Source organism: Ptychodera flava, chromosome 11 (genome assembly GCF_041260155.1).
Source record: "Ptychodera flava strain L36383 chromosome 11, AS_Pfla_20210202, whole genome shotgun sequence".
Classification (NCBI taxonomy): domain Eukaryota; kingdom Metazoa; phylum Hemichordata; class Enteropneusta; family Ptychoderidae; genus Ptychodera; species Ptychodera flava.
Genome location: NC_091938.1, coordinates 2,746,458 through 2,764,838, shown reverse-complemented (window position 1 = coordinate 2,764,838; position 18,381 = coordinate 2,746,458). Strand labels below are relative to the sequence as shown.

Sequence of the window (18,381 nt, the reverse complement as noted above, 5' to 3'; positions counted from 1 at the left end):
TAATGACAAAAACTGCCTTTTTTAACTGTTATTTTGTTCATAAAAAAATCTTTCTACAGAAAACCTGAGACACAAAGGAAAATAATTCCATCAATGAGAAGGAAAGATATCTTGTCATTTTTCTATCTCTTAAATAAGTCACTGTATCAAATATATATTGTGAAATATTTGTGCATGTTGCTTTCTCATACTGAATTCTCATAGAGAGAACAGAAAAGTATCAGAAATTTGTCATCCTTTTCATATGAAATGCAGATTTTATCACTTTCTCTTAGCAAACATCAAGATATCTCTGACATATATCTCTGATTTATTAAAGTATGGCGCCCGAAGGGCGCGCCGAAAAATATGAAACATCCTGATATCTCTGATATATATGCCTTGTATATTAAAGTCATCATGCACCTGAAGGGCGTGCTGAAAAATGTCTGATATATTAATGTAATGAGCTTGAAGAGCACGCTGAAAAATATTGAACATACAGATATCTCTGATATATGTATGCTTGATATGTTAAAGTTGGGCGTGCTGAAAAATATGACTGATTATTAAAGTTACGCGCCCGAAGGGCGCGCCGAAAAATACAACTGAATGATGAAATTTGCGGGTGACACTAGCATTTTAGGCAATGATGAGCCTGTGTCAAAATTCAAAAACACACTGACCCCCCTCCTATTGGGCATTTCAAAAACATGGTGAAACCCCCCCTCTATCACCAAAGTCAAAAACAGGGTGACCCCCTATGAATCCACCGCCCCCCCCCCCCCGCTGAAGAAGCTGACCAGTTCCTAAGCGGCTGAAAAACACACACAAGAAAATTAACACAATGTAATTTGATTGCAGCAAATACAAAATTGTAACAAAATTTTAGTTCAGAAAAGCTAAGCGGGTATGTCCTAAAATTTCCTATTCAAATACACTGTGTGTGTTTTTCATGAAAACCTTAAAAACCTAGGCGGGTAGGGACGCAAAACAAATAATTTAATTACTTTGGCCTTTGTGTCAGTTACAAAATAATCACTGACCTCTGACCCTTTTGTTTTTTTTTTTCAAATATTCTCCAATAAAGATAAAGTACTACAGTATAATAATAGTAGCTAACAATAAATATAACTAGGCATTTCTCTGTTTAGGCCTATATAAAGTAAAAATATAATCCTTCTAGTAGAGAAATAAGCTGATTTTCAGTTGTATCGTTTGGGAATTATTTGAGAAATGTAAACGCTGAAATATAATAACTTTTATTACCTGGAAAACACTATATTTAACAACTGTAATATGTCTCCACACGGCAGCCCACTGTTATGATACATGTAGGCTAAGCTTAGGCCTAACGGGAATACGTACAAAACTGTAAATATTTGAACATGTTGAAAGGCATAGTGTTCCTTCCTGGAATCTTTTCGTTCGCTCGCGATTAGAAAAGATTAAGCATGTCTTTCATATTATGCAAAACTCTCACTGACTAAATAAAGACCTTTTCGGTTCGTCAAGTCAATTTTTTTCTCGAGAGTTCCCATATTAAAGCCCGCTCTTTCTGCATATACCACATTTACAACTCGAGGGAGCACCCGGCTCTCTATCCCCGGCTGGCGCTAACGCATGAAAGTGAAGCGCGCCCTCTATGTGCAGTTCCTCAATTTTCCGTTTAGCTTAAATGTACCATGCGAAATAATAGAAAATTTGTTATATCCAAAACATAAAATAATCATAGCACATCAGAATAGTCTAAGTGTTCTCCTTATTTGTAACTGAACTTCAGAAATATAGCTCAATGCTCCAGTAGAGTTATCGAGTAAAGTAGTAGCGAACAGCCGAACAACATCACAACAACACGGAAGCCACGTTGATCTCAGACTCGCTTGAGAACCCAAACCGCCAGCTGCACCGAGAAACCGAACAAAATTCAAATCAAGCCGTAGGAGGTCATCTATCGTGATAAAGGCATCAACGATGGCCACTGTGGAGGAGTTACAGTCTCGGATAAAATCGCTGGAGGAGGAGTTATCGAGGGAACGCGCAAGCAAGTCCTCGAACACTGTGAGACACAAGATCGAGAAAATGAGTGCGGAAGTAGTCGACAGCAACCCGTACAGGTAAGCGTTTCATTGCTTTTGAAAATCACTAGTTATCGTAGTAAATAAAAAAACAAACAAACAAAAACTAATGAGTAAACAATATATTCTGTTTAGAGATTAACTTCGGACCTCGAAAACATGTCTGGAATGCTTCCATATGGTAGGGATCCACTTAGGGACCAACCAATTTCCAAGTACGGGGGAGGTTGTCTTCAATACTACTAGTACGAGCACGGAGGGAGAAGCAAACCATGTTCACAGCTTGTGTAGCTATGCTAGTGTTAGACTATGGCTGTCTCAAGCGTTATTGTAACCATGGGTATGCGGCAAGATTCGAAATCTATTAGGGAACTTTATTACATGTTTAGCTTTGTATACAAGGCAGTCAGTACTAGTAGTGTTGGATAAGTTCTCAGCCGCGCAGCTTTGCACGAAAGACCGCATCATCATTGGACCCCTCTCCTCAAGACTGTTTAAATCTGGTTAGGCTAAAGAAAGCCTTGTAAATTTGTAAATCTGATATAATATATATTTTTCCTTTCTATCAGTCGGCTTATGGCATTGAAGAGAATGGGCATCGTTGACAACTATGAGGTGAGTTCGGGATAGAACACATTGAAGTACTTTAATCACACCTGTAGAATACTGTCTTCAGTCCCTTGTGTATGGTAGTAATCTGTTTGTGTTAGGGTGCCTCATCGTAATAAAGAAATAGAAAAATACTCCCCAGGAATAGTTTTGATTTGTAATGTGACTCAGTCAACTTCATCAGTCTTATGCTTCATGTTGACGCCAGGATGTACTTGTAGGTGTCTTGTAATAAAATTCTATTGATATGGAGGTCAAATAAAACAAAGAATTTTCGCAAGTCTGTCTGGCCACATCTTCACGGAGAATTTGGCATTTTCATCCTCTCTTGCCCCTGCCCCCTTCATTCTGAAGACAGTTCCTCCCCTCTTTCCTGTGTGATATTGCAGATCCTAAACATCTTATTAAAGTGCGTTGTCTGTTGTTACGTCTCTTAAAGTACCAACAGTCACTATTTGATTTTCCAACTTTCTGTGTGGATCCCATGAAGTAAGTAAGAACTTTCCATGTGGATCACACTAAATTAGTAAAAACTGACAGCGAATTTGGAGAAGTTAATGATATAATGACCTTTGCTCATAGACCCTCCAATTTGGAGGGTCTATGCTTTGCCCTGGTGCTGTTTGATTGTATCATGCTGACTGATAACAGTCTGTGAAGCGCGTCTGCTCAAAATTTGAAATTTACATACTGTACTTTCTTCTCCTCAATTTTGCCATTTCGGCACATAATTGCAGAGTCAAATATCAACCATGATTAAGGTTACACTGCATAGCCAAGATGCTGCTTTGAGGAAGGTTTGACTAATTGTTTGTGTATAGACACTACATGGGGTTAAATCTTGATAAAAACCTAGTTGTATTTTTCAACCTTTGAAATATTTGTTATCTATCAATAATCACTGTCTTCAACATTATCTACAGATTTATGTCAGCAACTGAAAACTTTGTTATGCATCCCTTATTTCCTTTTCCACAGCGCATCCGTGACTTCACTGTAGCTGTTGTTGGCGTCGGTGGTGTAGGCAGTGTTACAGCAGAGATGCTGACAAGATGTGGAATAGGAAAGGTTAGTTTGAAACCTATTGTTAAAGAGACAATAGCTTCTCATAATGTTTTCATTTTTCTTTTATTCCGCTATATTTTTGGCCTTTGGTGGCAGGTGGCCTAATTTAAGTCAGTCTGTGTGGTGGCTGCCTTGGTATGTTTAAGGGATACAGTCGTTTGAACTTTGCTCTAAGGTTGTATGGGACCCATACGACCAATGTAAAACACTATCCAAGGTACAATGGTGATTGACGAAAGTTAAAACATGTCTGTCATAATCTACATCACATAATTTAGATGTTGCAGCTATGATGATGAGGTGCATCTAGATATCGTGCACAAAATACATTGTTTGTAAACAAGAAACTTGCACAGGCGCAGTTCCGACGACTGTATCCCTTTTAATGGAGTGGGATATGATTAATGATTATTTCACTATTTTTGGTTTTAATGTCAAATACAGTTTCTTATTTAATCCCTAAAGCATGTTTAGAAACAGTTCATTGTATTCAGCTTGTCAACACAACCGTACTGTGTATATTTCAAAGTTAATTGTTGACACGTGATTTTTGGTCCTGAATAGAATTCAAATATATACAATAACAGCACCACATTCTACATGTATAGACACAGTGACTATGTTAAGAAGGTAAACTGGTGGTGTTTTATCATGTCTTGCGTATAACCATGAGAACAATTGACATACAAAAAAAATAGTGAAAAAAATTATGAAAAGTTACAGCTACTGGTCTTAAATATTTAATGTTCGGGTAAATTTTCATAAAACTCTTCAAAAAGTGTCAAACAAATGTACAAAACTGTTCTATATGGTGTATTTTTTATCAACAGCTTCTTTTGTTTGACTATGATAAAGTAGAACTAGCAAATATGAATCGATTGTTCTTCCAACCACATCAAGCAGGACTTAGTAAAGTTGAAGCAGCTGAAAGGACTCTTAGGTGAGTTAACAATTTCTATATATAATAATAATAATGATAATAATAATAATAATAGTAATGGGTTCTTATATAGCGCACATATCCACAACTTTTGCTCAAGGCGCTTTACAATTATTATTACCCCTGGTCACTGGACCTAATTTGATACCACTCAACTCCCTGGGGAGCAAACAACAGCTTACCTATGCAGCCAATAAGCGCAGCAGAGCTAAACGCACACATTACAACCACTGTCCTACCAGGTTACCCATCACTCCTGGGTGGGGAGAAGCAATGAGGAATAAAGTGCCTTTCTCAAGGACAAAACACCATAGCCATGCCTGGGGCTTGAATTCCTTAGATCCTGCGTCCACTGCTCTACCCACTGACCCATGATTCCTCCTCATAATCTCTAATGTTCTTGATAAAATAATTCAGTCTTTCTTCTTAGTATTTCAGTACCATCAATTTATGAACATCTGCCATCAATGATGCCCATATATACTTTTCAACCAATTGCATTTTAGTACCGAAAAACTGATAAGAACAGCAGTAAAAATCGATGTGTATAAATACCAAAAAGAGCTTATATGATGAGTCAGTGGTGTCTGTATGTCTGTATATTTGTGGGTATGTATGTGCGGATGTATGTCCGTCACACACAAAGGCTCCCATACTGCCAGAGCTACCATCTCAGTATTTGGTGTACAGGTAGATGCAGGGGTTGAGATGTGAATTTGTTCAAATGAACACATCAGTGTCAAAAATGTGCAAATGAGGTAAGAAAAAGTGAAATCCTGCAAATGTGCAGGAGTGATGGCATGCCAGTAAGAAACAGGCCAACTCCACTGATCTTGAGTCATTTCCTGTCATTGTTTATGAACTGTTACATATTAACAGACCTGCTGAAACCATAGACAGTAGAGGGGGAAGACCGTCTATACTCAAACTAAGAGGGGCTTGTTTCTGCTATGCATATTGCTAAAGTTGACCTCCAGTACCTAAAGTTTCAGACCTTAATTACTTTTGTCATTCTTGTTTTTCTGGTTTAAATATTTCTTGTCGTTTTTCTGGTTGTACTGTGCAGAAATCATTGTCATAACATCAACGTAGAATTTGCCTCCACTGAACAGATAGAAACAACATTTATTGTTGATCATTGGTAACCCATACTGGTATATACCCATTCTGATCAACTTTGAGCGACACCGTATAATTGCAGTATTTTTAATTACATTTTATGAGGAAAGACTGTATTATATAACACTGTCAGGTGCAATCATCAGCTAGGCGGTAATAGAGGAATCAACTCCATCAGCAAAAGTTGAAACATTGTTTAGCAGGAGATCACACGAGGTCAAAACAACACCACCCGATCTACAAACACTGGTGCCAGCGTCTGATCTCCTGCTAGGCATCAACAATGTTGCAACTTTGGCAGGTGGAGTTGATTCCCCTACTATTTTTAGTTCCCATGGACACCGTCCGGGGGGACTTCTAGGTTTGGTCATGTCCGTGCGTGCGTACGTGCTTGCGTCTGTGCGTCCGTCTGTTCACGCAGATATCTCAGAGATGCCTGGAGCGATTTCATTCAAACTTGGTACAAGGATTACTTCATATGTTGTACAGATGCACGTCGATTTGTTTTGTGATACGATCCAATATGGCTGCCAGATGGCCATTTTATTACGATTTTTTCATGTACAGAGCCATAACTCAGGCATGTTTCAACTGATTTTATTCAAAGTTGGTACAAGGACATTGACCAATGTCATAGATATGCACATCAATTTTTTTTGTGATACGATCCAATATGGCCGCCATGCGGCCATTTTGTTACGATTTTTTCATGTACAGAGCCATAACTCAGGCATATCTCAACTGATTTTATTCAAACTTGGTACAAGGACATTGACCTATAAGTCATACATATGCACATCAATTTGCTTTGTGATACAATCCAATATGGCCGCCAGGCGGCCATTTTATTATGATTTTTTCATGTACAGAGCCATTACTCAGGCAGGTTTCAACAGATTTTATTCAAAGTTGGTACAAGGACATCGACCAATGTCATAGCTATGCACATCAATTGTTTTGTGATACGATCCAATATGGCCGTTGTGTGGCCATTTTGTTATGATTTTTTCATGTACAGAGCCATAACTCAGGCATATCTCAACCGATTTTATTCAAACTTGGTACAAGGACATTGACCTATGTCATGCACATGCACATTGATTTGTTTTGTGATACGATCCAATATGGCCGCCGTGTGGCCATTTTTATTACGTTTTTTCATGTCCAGAACCATAACTCAGACATGTATCAAGCGAATTTATTCAAAGTTGGTACAAGGAGATTGACCAATGTCATACATACAGCACGTTAATTTGATTTGTGATACAATCCAATATGGCTGCTGTGCGGCCATTTTGTTATGATTTTTTCATGTACAAAGCCATAACTCAGGCATATCTCTACCGATTTTATTCAAACTTTTTACAAGGACATTGACCTATGTCATGCACATGCACATTGATTTGTTTTGTGATACGATCCAATATGGCCGCCGTGTGGCCATTTTATTACGTTTTTTCATGTCCAGAACCATAACTCAGACATGTATCAAGCGAATTTATTCAAAGTTGGTACAAGGACATTGACCTATGTCATACATACTGCACGTTAATTTGATTTGTGATACAATCCAATATGGCTGCTGTGCGGCCATTTTGTTATGATTTTTTCATGTACAAAGCCATAACTCAGGCATATCTCTACCGATTTTATTCAAACTTGGTACAAGGACATTGACCTATGTCATGCACATGCACATTGATTTGTTTTGTGATACAATCCATATGGCCACCGTGTGGCCATTTTATTACGATTTTTTTCATGTCCTGAACTACAACTCACACATGTATTAAGCGAATTTATTAAAAAGTATTTTTATCACAGACCTAATGAAGAGGACTCTATCCTCTCTGAGGACCTGTAATCAAAGTACCCATTAACAAGTGAGGACTGTGTCATCAACGATGACTTATTTTTGATAGATTTTGACAGCTGAATTAAATAACCAAGTGACACAAATTGCAGAAGAGTTCAGGAATGTAGAGGCAAGGACTGTAAGACAATATATGCAAAAAATGTTACTCTTTCTAATCTTACCCTTAGGATCATAGGATTGTCATTTGTGGACATAATGCAGGCTTTAATACTGTCAATGTATAATAAAGTGCATTTATGAGAGAGCCCAGATTACTTTTATGTATGAATATTTTTTATACGTTAATAATATTGTTTTCTTTATTATTCAGGGATATAAATCCAGATGTACAATTTGAAGTTAATAACTATAATATTACAACAGTGGAAAACTTTCAACATTTTATGGATAGAATTTGGTAAGTTTAGCCATTTAAGTAGTCAGTGTAATTTCATTTGAATCTACAGTGCTGTACTTTGTCTATGTTGTACCACAGGGTCTGGTGAGCAATATTCGTCTAGAAGTTATGAATATGATCAATAAATGTCCTTTATTATACACCTATGTCTGTAACCTATGGAGTTTCGTCGTACAGTAAGTTTCGGTATCAGAGGACGCGGAGTCCAATAACTTTGACGCGGAGTACAATAACTTTAGGTGTTATTGGACGCTATTTGACCTTTGACCTCAAAACACCTTTACGTCAACGCGAGGAAAAAGAAGAGAATATTTTACATTTTTACAACAATTAATACTTCTTAACATTCAGTACTTCACAAAGCAAATCATGGTCAGTCCAAAACCGGTGAATTTGAGTGAAATTATGCTGCTGACATAAAATTTCTACCACGCGCACTGCGCAGCGCGGGTTGAAATTTCATTCTGTGCCCTGAACGCGTTCCAAGTCTGCTCGCGATCGCTCAGTGCAGAAGCATCCAAAAACGCCTTAATTTCGACTTTTTTCAAGTAAAGTTGGACTAAAAAGGTGTATAATAATAAGGTTATTCACAAAATACACCTTATAGTATTAAACTTTGTTTTCATTATACAAGCCTTACCTGTGTCTAGTGTGAGCCTATTACTTTACCCTAGCTATCTGTGGATAGTATTTCAAAGAAAACAGTCTATATCTGTTAATTGCCCTCCCTAATCCCCTTCATTAATTTGTTCTGCCAATCTCGTTAGCAGCTCATAAGGTAGTAGGACCCTCTACTACCTTATGAGCTGCTAACAAGGTATTTGGTCAGGACAGTACTTTGTCTATGTTGTACCTCTAGCCATTGCGTTTCATTTGAACAGCTACTTCAAAGTTAATGCAAAATCAACAGAATTTACAGCGCAGAGTTCTGTCATAAGTCAATGTAGTACATCACCCACACACTGCAGTCCTCTGTTTCATACAGCATTTACGCCATTATATTACTTGTTTTTGTCCGTCAACAGTGACATTGCATTTGCAGAATGTGTAATTCTTAGCAATGTGCATCAGCTCTGAAGGTCATACCTGATTGGTATGTAATTATTTCCAGCAACCTAGGGAGTCCAAACCAGGACAATTCTCTACCTGATTGGCTGTTTCAAAATAATTCAATATAAAGAACAAAGTTTCTGTCAAATTAATCATAGAAAAACTTCCTGGACACTACACACTAGCCCTGTAGCTGTTTAAGTAGTTGTATTCACAAAGTGATCGTTTTTTCAGCCATGGTAATTTACAGGGAGATGGACCAGCCGACTTAATACTCAGCTGTGTTGATAACTTTGAAGCTAGGATGGCAATTAATACAGTAAGTGATGCAGACAATGCAGTTATTATTTTTCAAAATTCATCATCAGTTAGAGGTGCTCTGTATGGCACAAGTGAACATTAGTGGACACAATAGGGAGTTTCTTCTGGGGACCCCTAGCTTCTTACTGTTTCCCTAACCCAAATTAGTAGCACTCTCTAGGTTTGTAGTGGTTAATGTGCAATACTATTTTAGTCCACTAGTGACCACTCAGACCTAATTTATGGTAGAGGAAAGGATCTTCCGCAAAATAACTCATGAATTTAATCAGATCATGTAAAGTGATAATTCAGTTTTATGAAGAAAGTAGATCACAAGCAGATGATTATAAGATTTGATGATGTATGATGAATAAGATCAGCATGTAACAGCTGGTTGATGGGTGCTCTGTGACATGCATGTGTAAGTGTCTTCCTCCGATGATCAGCTGAATTGTGTTTCATCATGCTGGTCTATAATCAGTCAGCTTGAATGAGGAAACTGACAATATACTGTGCAGAAGACTAAAAAAACATTAGAGTGATGAAAACCAAATGTTTTTGTTGTGATCTTTGTCAATGATAAAGAGTTGTACTGGAAATGTCTGTGGGTTTTTTTATTGCTCTTGCTTCTCGTGTTATTATTCTTTATGATCCACCATGTTGTTTTTATCCACACATTTTACAGTGTTTTTAATAACTCTTTATTTATTTTTTAATATGCTGAGCAAGCTGTGACATATTCTACTTTGTGGATGTAATCGTATGATGGTAAAACACCCAATCAATACAATCAACCTTATAGCATATTGTTGATCTCATAATCACTCATACGTACTACATGCAGTATTTTGATGAAAATAAATCTCTTATCAAGAACATGAACTGCTCACAACGGTGATAGTCTAAAACCAAGCTGTCCATTTTGAACTCAAAGTAAACAGCTAGCAACTAGATTTCAATGATTTATATTCATACCAACTGTAAAATCTACAACATTGAACTGGTTGTTGTGTGTGAAGTAGACACAGTCAATTCTCAATATCACTCTGATCTCTTTGTAAAACCAAGAAAATCAAATCAACATTGCCTGCAATGGCGGCGATTTTTTAAACTGAAATTTCAATCACTATCCAGCTTTCATTAGCCGTACAACAACAGTCAGAGACTGTTTCCAATGTAATTTTGTCAGTTTGTTGGTAAAGTGACATCCTTAAGAAGTATGCTGTGTGTAAAAATGGTATTAACTGCAATGTTTTTAGAATAAAGAAGCCAAAGAAAACCAGTTTTCTTTCCAGGTTGTCATTTAGCTTTTAATGAGATGTAATTAGAATCCTGTTTATGTACAATTTCAGGAAGTAAACTAATTCATGGTTTCATTCCCATTGCAGGCTTGTAATGAATTAAACCAGAATTGGATAGAATCTGGTGTTAGTGAAAATGCAGTATCAGGCCATATACAGCTGGTAAAACCTGGCGAGACTGCATGCTTTGCAGTAAGTCTATAGCTTTCCTCACTCAACTGTATTTTTTTGCCTTCTATAGAACTTTACCTCCATATAGAGTTTCACAGTATTAGATTAGTGCCAGTCATTTCAGAATTCCTGACTCTGATTATGACTTTAAGATCTGAGGAAGAAAATCGCCAGATGTCGGGTAAGTCCTGGAAGAGCATGCTATGTTTGTTACAAAAAAAATACAAAAAGAAACAAAGGAACGGACTTCCATATGTTTCATAAAGCCATCGTGTGGCAGATAAAAGCATTCAAAGACAAAAATAAAATTTTATGTTATTCTGTTCAGGTGCATTTTTGTTGGTATTAATCCATTGTGAATTCTGAAATTTAATACATTATGTACTAACATTAATTTCATTCACTTAGCTCTTCCAACAGCTGTAGTCTCAACAAACCAACCAGCTTAAGTTCTGTAGAATGATCTGACTTCTACAGATATTTCAGATAAAATGTGATCACAACCTTGTATTCACAAAATACTGAACATCTCCAGATAAAATTGTAAATATCTAAAATAATGTTTACATGGACAGACTAATCAGCAATACATACACTGGTCACTTAAAGGTATACAGTCACCTGTAATCTAATATGCCCATATATGGTCAAAGGGGCGTTCCTTGGTATTCAAAATGCCCATATGAGGGCGCTGTTTTTAAAAAGCGGCCATCCGCTTAAAATCTGTGATTGGTTAGATTTTCTCTTTCCATGGTAACTGTGGCAAAATTGGAACAGGTGACAGTATACCTTTAAATGATTGATTGGCTTGTGTGGGTTCAATGTAAATCCAAGTTTAGATACCAGAATGCTATAATTATGTTTTGAGATGACATTACCAATATTGGACCAGTCACAGTCGTCACTTTTGTACCTTTGATGGGTCGTAAGACATGACAAATCTATTTTGATTTCATTAAGGTAGAATATGCCTCAGGGACAGATAGTCAGACTCTCAAACTTTTACAGTTCTTTTCTGATCTACCACTTGTAGGGGTTCATTTTAAAGCTCTTGGCGTAAGAACACTTTTACGTCTTAGTTTTTTGAAAATACAAAATTTTATTTTTATCCATCCCTGTGTTAGAATTAACACAGGGATCGCGGCCATTTTTAATTTCAAATATTGGTAACTCTGCACTGTGACCCCAATTTTTATTCTTGATTTCGAAAGAGAAAGTTGAATGATTCCTTGAGCAAAGTTTGAGCAAAGTTTAAATCTTTTACTTTCGAGGCACATACTAACTTAAAGAGTACACTGCTCACTGCTGTGATGCATAATCCAGAGATCTTTTCCAGAATTAGATCATTTTATCATCTGTTTTCCATCTTTGCAGTGTGCCCCGCCTCTTGTAGTCGCTGAAAACATTGATGAAAAGACTTTGAAACGAGAAGGAGTCTGTGCAGCAAGTCTACCGACAACCATGGGTGTGGTGGCAGGTCTTCTTGTTCAAAATACGCTCAAGTAAGTTTAGAAGTATTCACAGCTCTTTGTTGGTTTTTAATTTTCTCAAAGTTGGTTTGTTCACAATTCATGTTGGTCCACAGTAATAATAGCTGAATATCCATCGTCAAGACAACTGTAAAAATGAATTAATGTCTTGTAGATTTCATATGACAGTCACTTGACACACAGCAGCTTTTCATCTCAGAATATTCACTGCGTTTATTCGTTTTTTGTTTCTATCCTGTTTTGCTGTCCAAATTTTGAACTAGCCATGAAGCGGGGTAACTGTTGATTAAAACAGGAACTTCCTCGTTTTATCGTAAATCTATGCAAATGTAAAAAAGCCATGCTACTGATTGGACGTGCCGTGTTTGGTCCCAGAATCCCATAATTTTGCCGTGATTCAGGTGATCATTGTCATTGAATCTTGCATATGTCTGTGATTATATAGCGACAAAACTTGAATCAAAAAGAAACAGCAAAAATGTTCTGTTTTTTGTTGGAAAACACTTATGTTTCAAAATGTGTTCTCTGTAGGACCATTTGACCCCTCTTTGCATGTCACATACGGTTAAAGCGATGCTATGAGAATTCAAAAACTTCCACCCAGTGTATGCAAATGGCCGCGTCATCTGTAATCCTCCTATTGTGCGCCCACAGTCCTGTAACTTCCGATTTAAACAAACAATTCTGATTAAGAGGTTTAAATACCAGATGAATCGACAAGTGTGATATATTCTCTTTGATTTAATATTTTAGTGATGCCTGTGTATTGAAACAACACAGTAATATGCTCTTGATGACATATTCTTACAAACCATCAGATAAAAATCCCAAGTATGCTATATTGTCAACATTCTCTACTTTGTACATTCTCAGATATCTGCTAGAGTTTGGTTCAGTTAGTTACTATCTTGGATACAGTGCTATGACAGATTTCTTTCCCATGATGACAATGAAACCAAATCCCAACTGTGATGACAGTTTTTGCAGGAAAAGGCAACAGGAATTCAAGGTCAGTGTCACAAAGGCTTGGAATTCTCTAAATTAAGTCACACCCATATCAACATCTAAACTGCATCTTTGAGACAGTTTCAACTTTGCTTATAAAATTGCTGCTATGATCGAAGTGTAGAGGGATTATAACCTTAATATTAACATTGTTCTCTTACAGTGAAATTGATGTTTTTTTTGGTTTTTTAAAAGGAAAAGGAGGCAGCTAAACCAAAAGAAGAAAATGTTGAAGAAAAAGTTGAAGAAGTCTTGCATGAAACAAATGAATTTGGTGAGTTTGTAGATGATATTGATATACAAGAAGATTACCGTAGAGTATTACAGTATGACTGTTCATCTGCCAGTGGCAGTTCTCAGAGTGGTTCATGTTTCTCCCGTGAACATTGAAATCAAAGGGCAAAACCAAGCAGGGTTCACCCTGTCAAGTTTTGTATCAAGAAACTACATTGTCTGAAATTTATTGAATTTAAAATTCAAAATCACTGAAATTTCTGGCATCAAGTCAAAAGGATGAGTGGATAATTATTGATTTTTGCAAACGGAAATTACATCTTTCTTTTAGTTATCTGAATGATCTTCATACAAGCTGTTCTATGGCAGAAACTGCAAGAGTCTGATTTTTAAGAAAAATCTTTTCACTAAGAAGCTTTCCAGTTTAATATCAAGCAATCATTCAGTGAGTTTATGCATCCCATTCCTCTTGATAGGTATTGAATTAGTGTCAGATCCACAAGAAGATGAATCCACTTCAGATGTCAATCCACCATCATTGCCCAAAGGTCTTCAGTATGCTTATGATGTACCAGATCCCAACAAGACAGTAAGTCCAGCTTAAAAGAGACTTTATTCAGAATATGTGATGGATCCCATGAATACGTTTTGACTGTAATAATGATTGTAACACAATCAGTAGCTACTGTAGAGATCATAGTGAAGTTCAACATTGAAGAGTGCAGATACTTTCATTGAATGATTCCCGAGAAATATCTACATGATCTCTCAACATATTGTGTCAATGTAAATAATAAACTCCAACTTCTTTCTCTCTGCATTAAATTGTTTCTTTTCCTTCACCAGGACGCTGCAGAGGAAGTCGGAGATACTGGTGAAAGTCTTGAAGATTTAATGGCAAAGATGAAATCTATGTGAATATTAGATTTTAAGAACTAATCATAGCCATCGCTTCTGCTTCAATGCTTGATCAAAATCAATGTTTTTAAATTCTTGAATATTTATGCAATCAAACAACTCAGCTTTTGCAAATAGCCAGATTGAAGCATCTGTTACCATTCCACCACCCACACAATGTGGTATACTTCCAGTGTGAACAATAGTATGGTTTGACCCATGTGCAGAAAATGGGGAGTATAGTATCAATGTTGTTTTGCCCAGTGCAAAGTACAACGGCAAATGGTTTAAGAAGAATTGACTAGGCAAATGACCAACTGTGTAAAAGTTTGAAGTGACTTGAAAAAATGTCTACTTTGACTAGGTCTGTATAGAGACAATTGTTCTGATGATGTCAGTGTAGCATACTGCATAGCCTAAATCAGAAATGTATTCCACCTCAAGTCAATGGTATGAAAATATCTACACATTGAATCACCTTTAGATGTATCATAGGAGGTACAGTCATTTCAATGTACTTTGTAATGTGTATTGTAAAGTAACTTGTTGATATGAGATATCAGATTGTAAGACAACTCTACAAACATCAAGGCAAATGACGTACACCTACTGAAACTTGGCCATATCTTATGAACACTTCATGTAGGAACAGAATATACATGTAAGCATAGACCCTGGAATGAGATGTCAGTTGGTGTGTACACTGAGTGGTATACTGATCAGTGTACACTGGTTAGTATACAGTACAGTAAAACCTATCTATTAAGGACACCTTCAGGAATGGAAAAAGTGTTAAATATAGACTGAGGTGTCCTAAACAGACAGGTGAAATTTTATTAAGGTTTCACTGTATATACCGTACTCGTCCGAGTATAAGCCCCGGTTCGGCAACACTAAACAGCTGTAAAACTAGGGTAGGGGCTTATACTCGAGCAACCCCATGTTATCTAGCATGGACGCATAATTTATGCTAATTTTATGCACGATTTTTTTCAACACCACTCGATCTTTCTATCGCTTTCAAAATCGACTTACACATCCAAAGAAACTGATTGTACAATCTCTGAACACAGAAGTGACATTTTGGTGAAATTCTGAGTCAAAAAACCCCCAAACTTGAAACAAAGACGTCATGTATGCTGCTGATCAATAGTAATGTGAACAGGCATGCATTGCTTACACGGAAAGGCAACTCAATATTCCAGTATCAAACTGTCTACATCTTGTGAAAACAACAACATAGCAGTGAAAATTGTAATAGTCACCAGGAAAAGTCTTCACAAATGAAAGGATAATTGCTTCAAACAAAAGAAACTGCATGTTTCAAGCATGAAAACATCGTGGCTAGGCTGTGCATGAAAATGAACAATGGCCGACGTGAGTGAGACTATTCTATTTAGGCGACGGGGGTGAGTAGGGTCAAAGAATCAAGATAGTACTGGGAAAACGTGTCATTTTCCGTACGTTCTGTCAAGGGAACTCCAGTTTCCCATTGTTTTAACATCATTTAATGGTTTCTTTATTATCTTAAAGTAATTTTGCCAAGTTAAATGACCAAATATACTCTCCTAGCCTTTCTGTATTTGAGTTACACTAGGGTAGGGGCTTATACACGGATGTAATGCATTTTCTAAAATCCTCTGAAATCAGTAGGGGGGCTTATACACGAGCAGGGGCTTATACTCGGACGAGTACGGTAGATTAGTATACACTGATTAGTATATAGCTGCTGTGCTGCATATTGTTGGTTCCAGACTGTAATGGAATCTGTCTCCTATTCAATAGGGATATAAATTTCATCATTGAACCATGTGACTGACATTGATTGTCCAGCCAATGTCATCCACGCTGATGGAGGGTGGCTGGATTAACCTGCAAGATGTAAAGCTTGTTGGAGCTTTGGTTTTCAACTGCAACAGTTTTCATGTCTTAAATACAGATCCAAGAATCTGAAGAGATTTGAGTCACTACAAGGCATTTCCCAAGTAGAACACATTTCATTGATGTCATTGTGCTGTCCATAGCATATGGATGGCATAGAAAGTCAAGTTCACTACAACAATGGTTGAACTGTATTCAATTTCTACAGTGCTGTGCTGTACACAGCACTGATTTGGTAGACAATGGTTAGTATCGCTGCGCTTAATACTATGTAGTTGTCAAGGAGGGTAAAAATGACAAAGGAAACATTTTCAGCTGTAATAAATGTATATGAAATCTAATTGTTTGAGTAACTGAACATTGAACATGTTTGTTCATCATTTCAGCTGATTTATACGATGAAATTTCCCTTCAAGGTTTCCACTCTCTCAGAATTATGAAAGTGACATTCTGTGTCTGATTGAGGATGGTAACACCTCTGTGTTCAAAAACACAGTTTTTGTCTATTTTTTTTGAATAATTTATGTTCGTCAGAAAACTGAAATACTTTGAAATTAAATCCAACTTTGTCACATGGCAAATTTAGCAGTATTTTGGCTGTATGACATACAATAGGGATGCCAAGGACAGAGGCTTGAAATGTCCACATAGTCATGAGCTATATAATTTATGTCTTTGTCTTGTGTAAAATAAAATACACACTGCTCACCAATACTGTGGTGTGTCATGTTGAAATGTTGAAAGCTGATTTGGAATGTCAGTATTACATGTGATGTCAAGATGAAAACATAACAGGTGTAAAGTTATCAATCTTTGTCAGTGGTTCAATAGATATTTTATTATTTATTTATTTGTGTGTGTGTTTATTTATCTTTTTTGTATGACTTCATGCTATAATAACATTAACAGGGTTGTGAAGGTGAAAAGAATGGCGTTTACAAGTTTAGAATTTTGCAAAAGTATGATCAGTCAGATCTTACCAGTAGTAGACAGCATCACTTAAATGTGTCAGGGATGTGATGGCATTCTGTACTGTAATATACGGTTATTCACAAAATACCGGGATTTATGTCCGAGTACATTGTGCAGCGGAGGTATTGTCCAAGACGTGAAGTGTGGAGGACAATACTGTAGCGTACGATGTACTTGGACATTAATCCCGGTATTTTGTGAATAACCTTATTATTATAAACCTTTTTAGTTTAATTTTTATATAACAGGGAAAAAATCAAAATTAAAGCGTTTTTGGGATGCCCAAATCACAAGCAAACTTGGAACACGTTCAGCGCATTTGCTAAGTGCACAGAATGAAATTTCAACCCACGCAGCGAAGTGCATATGGTAGAAATTGTAGGTCAGCAGCATAATTTCACTCAAATTCACAGGTTTTGGATTATCCACTATTACCTTCGTGAAGTACTGAATGTTTAGAATTTTTTGTTAAAAAATGTAAAATCATCTCTCCTTTTTCCCTGTGTTGATGTGAAGGTGTTTTGAGGACAAATGTCAGATAGCGTCCAATAACACCTTCAGTTAATGTACTTACATGTCAAAATTATTGGACTCCGTGTCAAATGATACCGAAACTTACTGAAACTCCATAGGTTACCGGTACAATTGTATAATATATTTAAGTTACTGATCCACAGAGCGCATAACACAAGGCCGCAGTGAATATGCAACTTCTTTGAATTCAACTTGTCATTAATAAAATCAAACCAACCGTAATGGTTTTTCCATATTTTCTCACTAAGTTCATAACTTTCATCAAGTCACAGATAATGCCCAGTTATTTTAATCTCTGTCAACTCTTGTTTTTACACCTGGTAAACTTCTTTACCAGTATACTAGTAATGATTCGGTCAACTATAGATAATTTACATATTAGTTTGAATGCCACCTGTCGTGTGTTATCTAAAGAACATCTGCAGATACAACATTGGAATATTTGCCTCATTAGGTTGAAACTTGTGAACGTACGAACACAGG

General features: G+C 36.8%; 1 protein-coding gene across 1 annotated transcript; it reads left to right on the top strand.

Moving 5' to 3' along the window:
* The first annotated feature begins 1,811 nt into the window (after positions 1–1,811).
* On the top strand, positions 1,812–17,238 carry LOC139143259 (ubiquitin-like modifier-activating enzyme 5). The gene is made up of 12 exons (XM_070713447.1): positions 1,812–2,096; positions 2,627–2,672; positions 3,645–3,734; positions 4,562–4,671; positions 7,977–8,063; positions 9,348–9,432; positions 10,802–10,906; positions 12,260–12,387; positions 13,249–13,384; positions 13,576–13,654; positions 14,091–14,203; positions 14,461–17,238. The coding sequence occupies exons 1-12, from the start codon at positions 1,954–1,956 to the stop codon at positions 14,530–14,532; spliced, it is 1,194 nt and encodes a 397-aa protein (XP_070569548.1). The 5' UTR covers positions 1,812–1,953; the 3' UTR covers positions 14,533–17,238.
* The last annotated feature ends 1,143 nt before the right edge of the window (positions 17,239–18,381 follow it).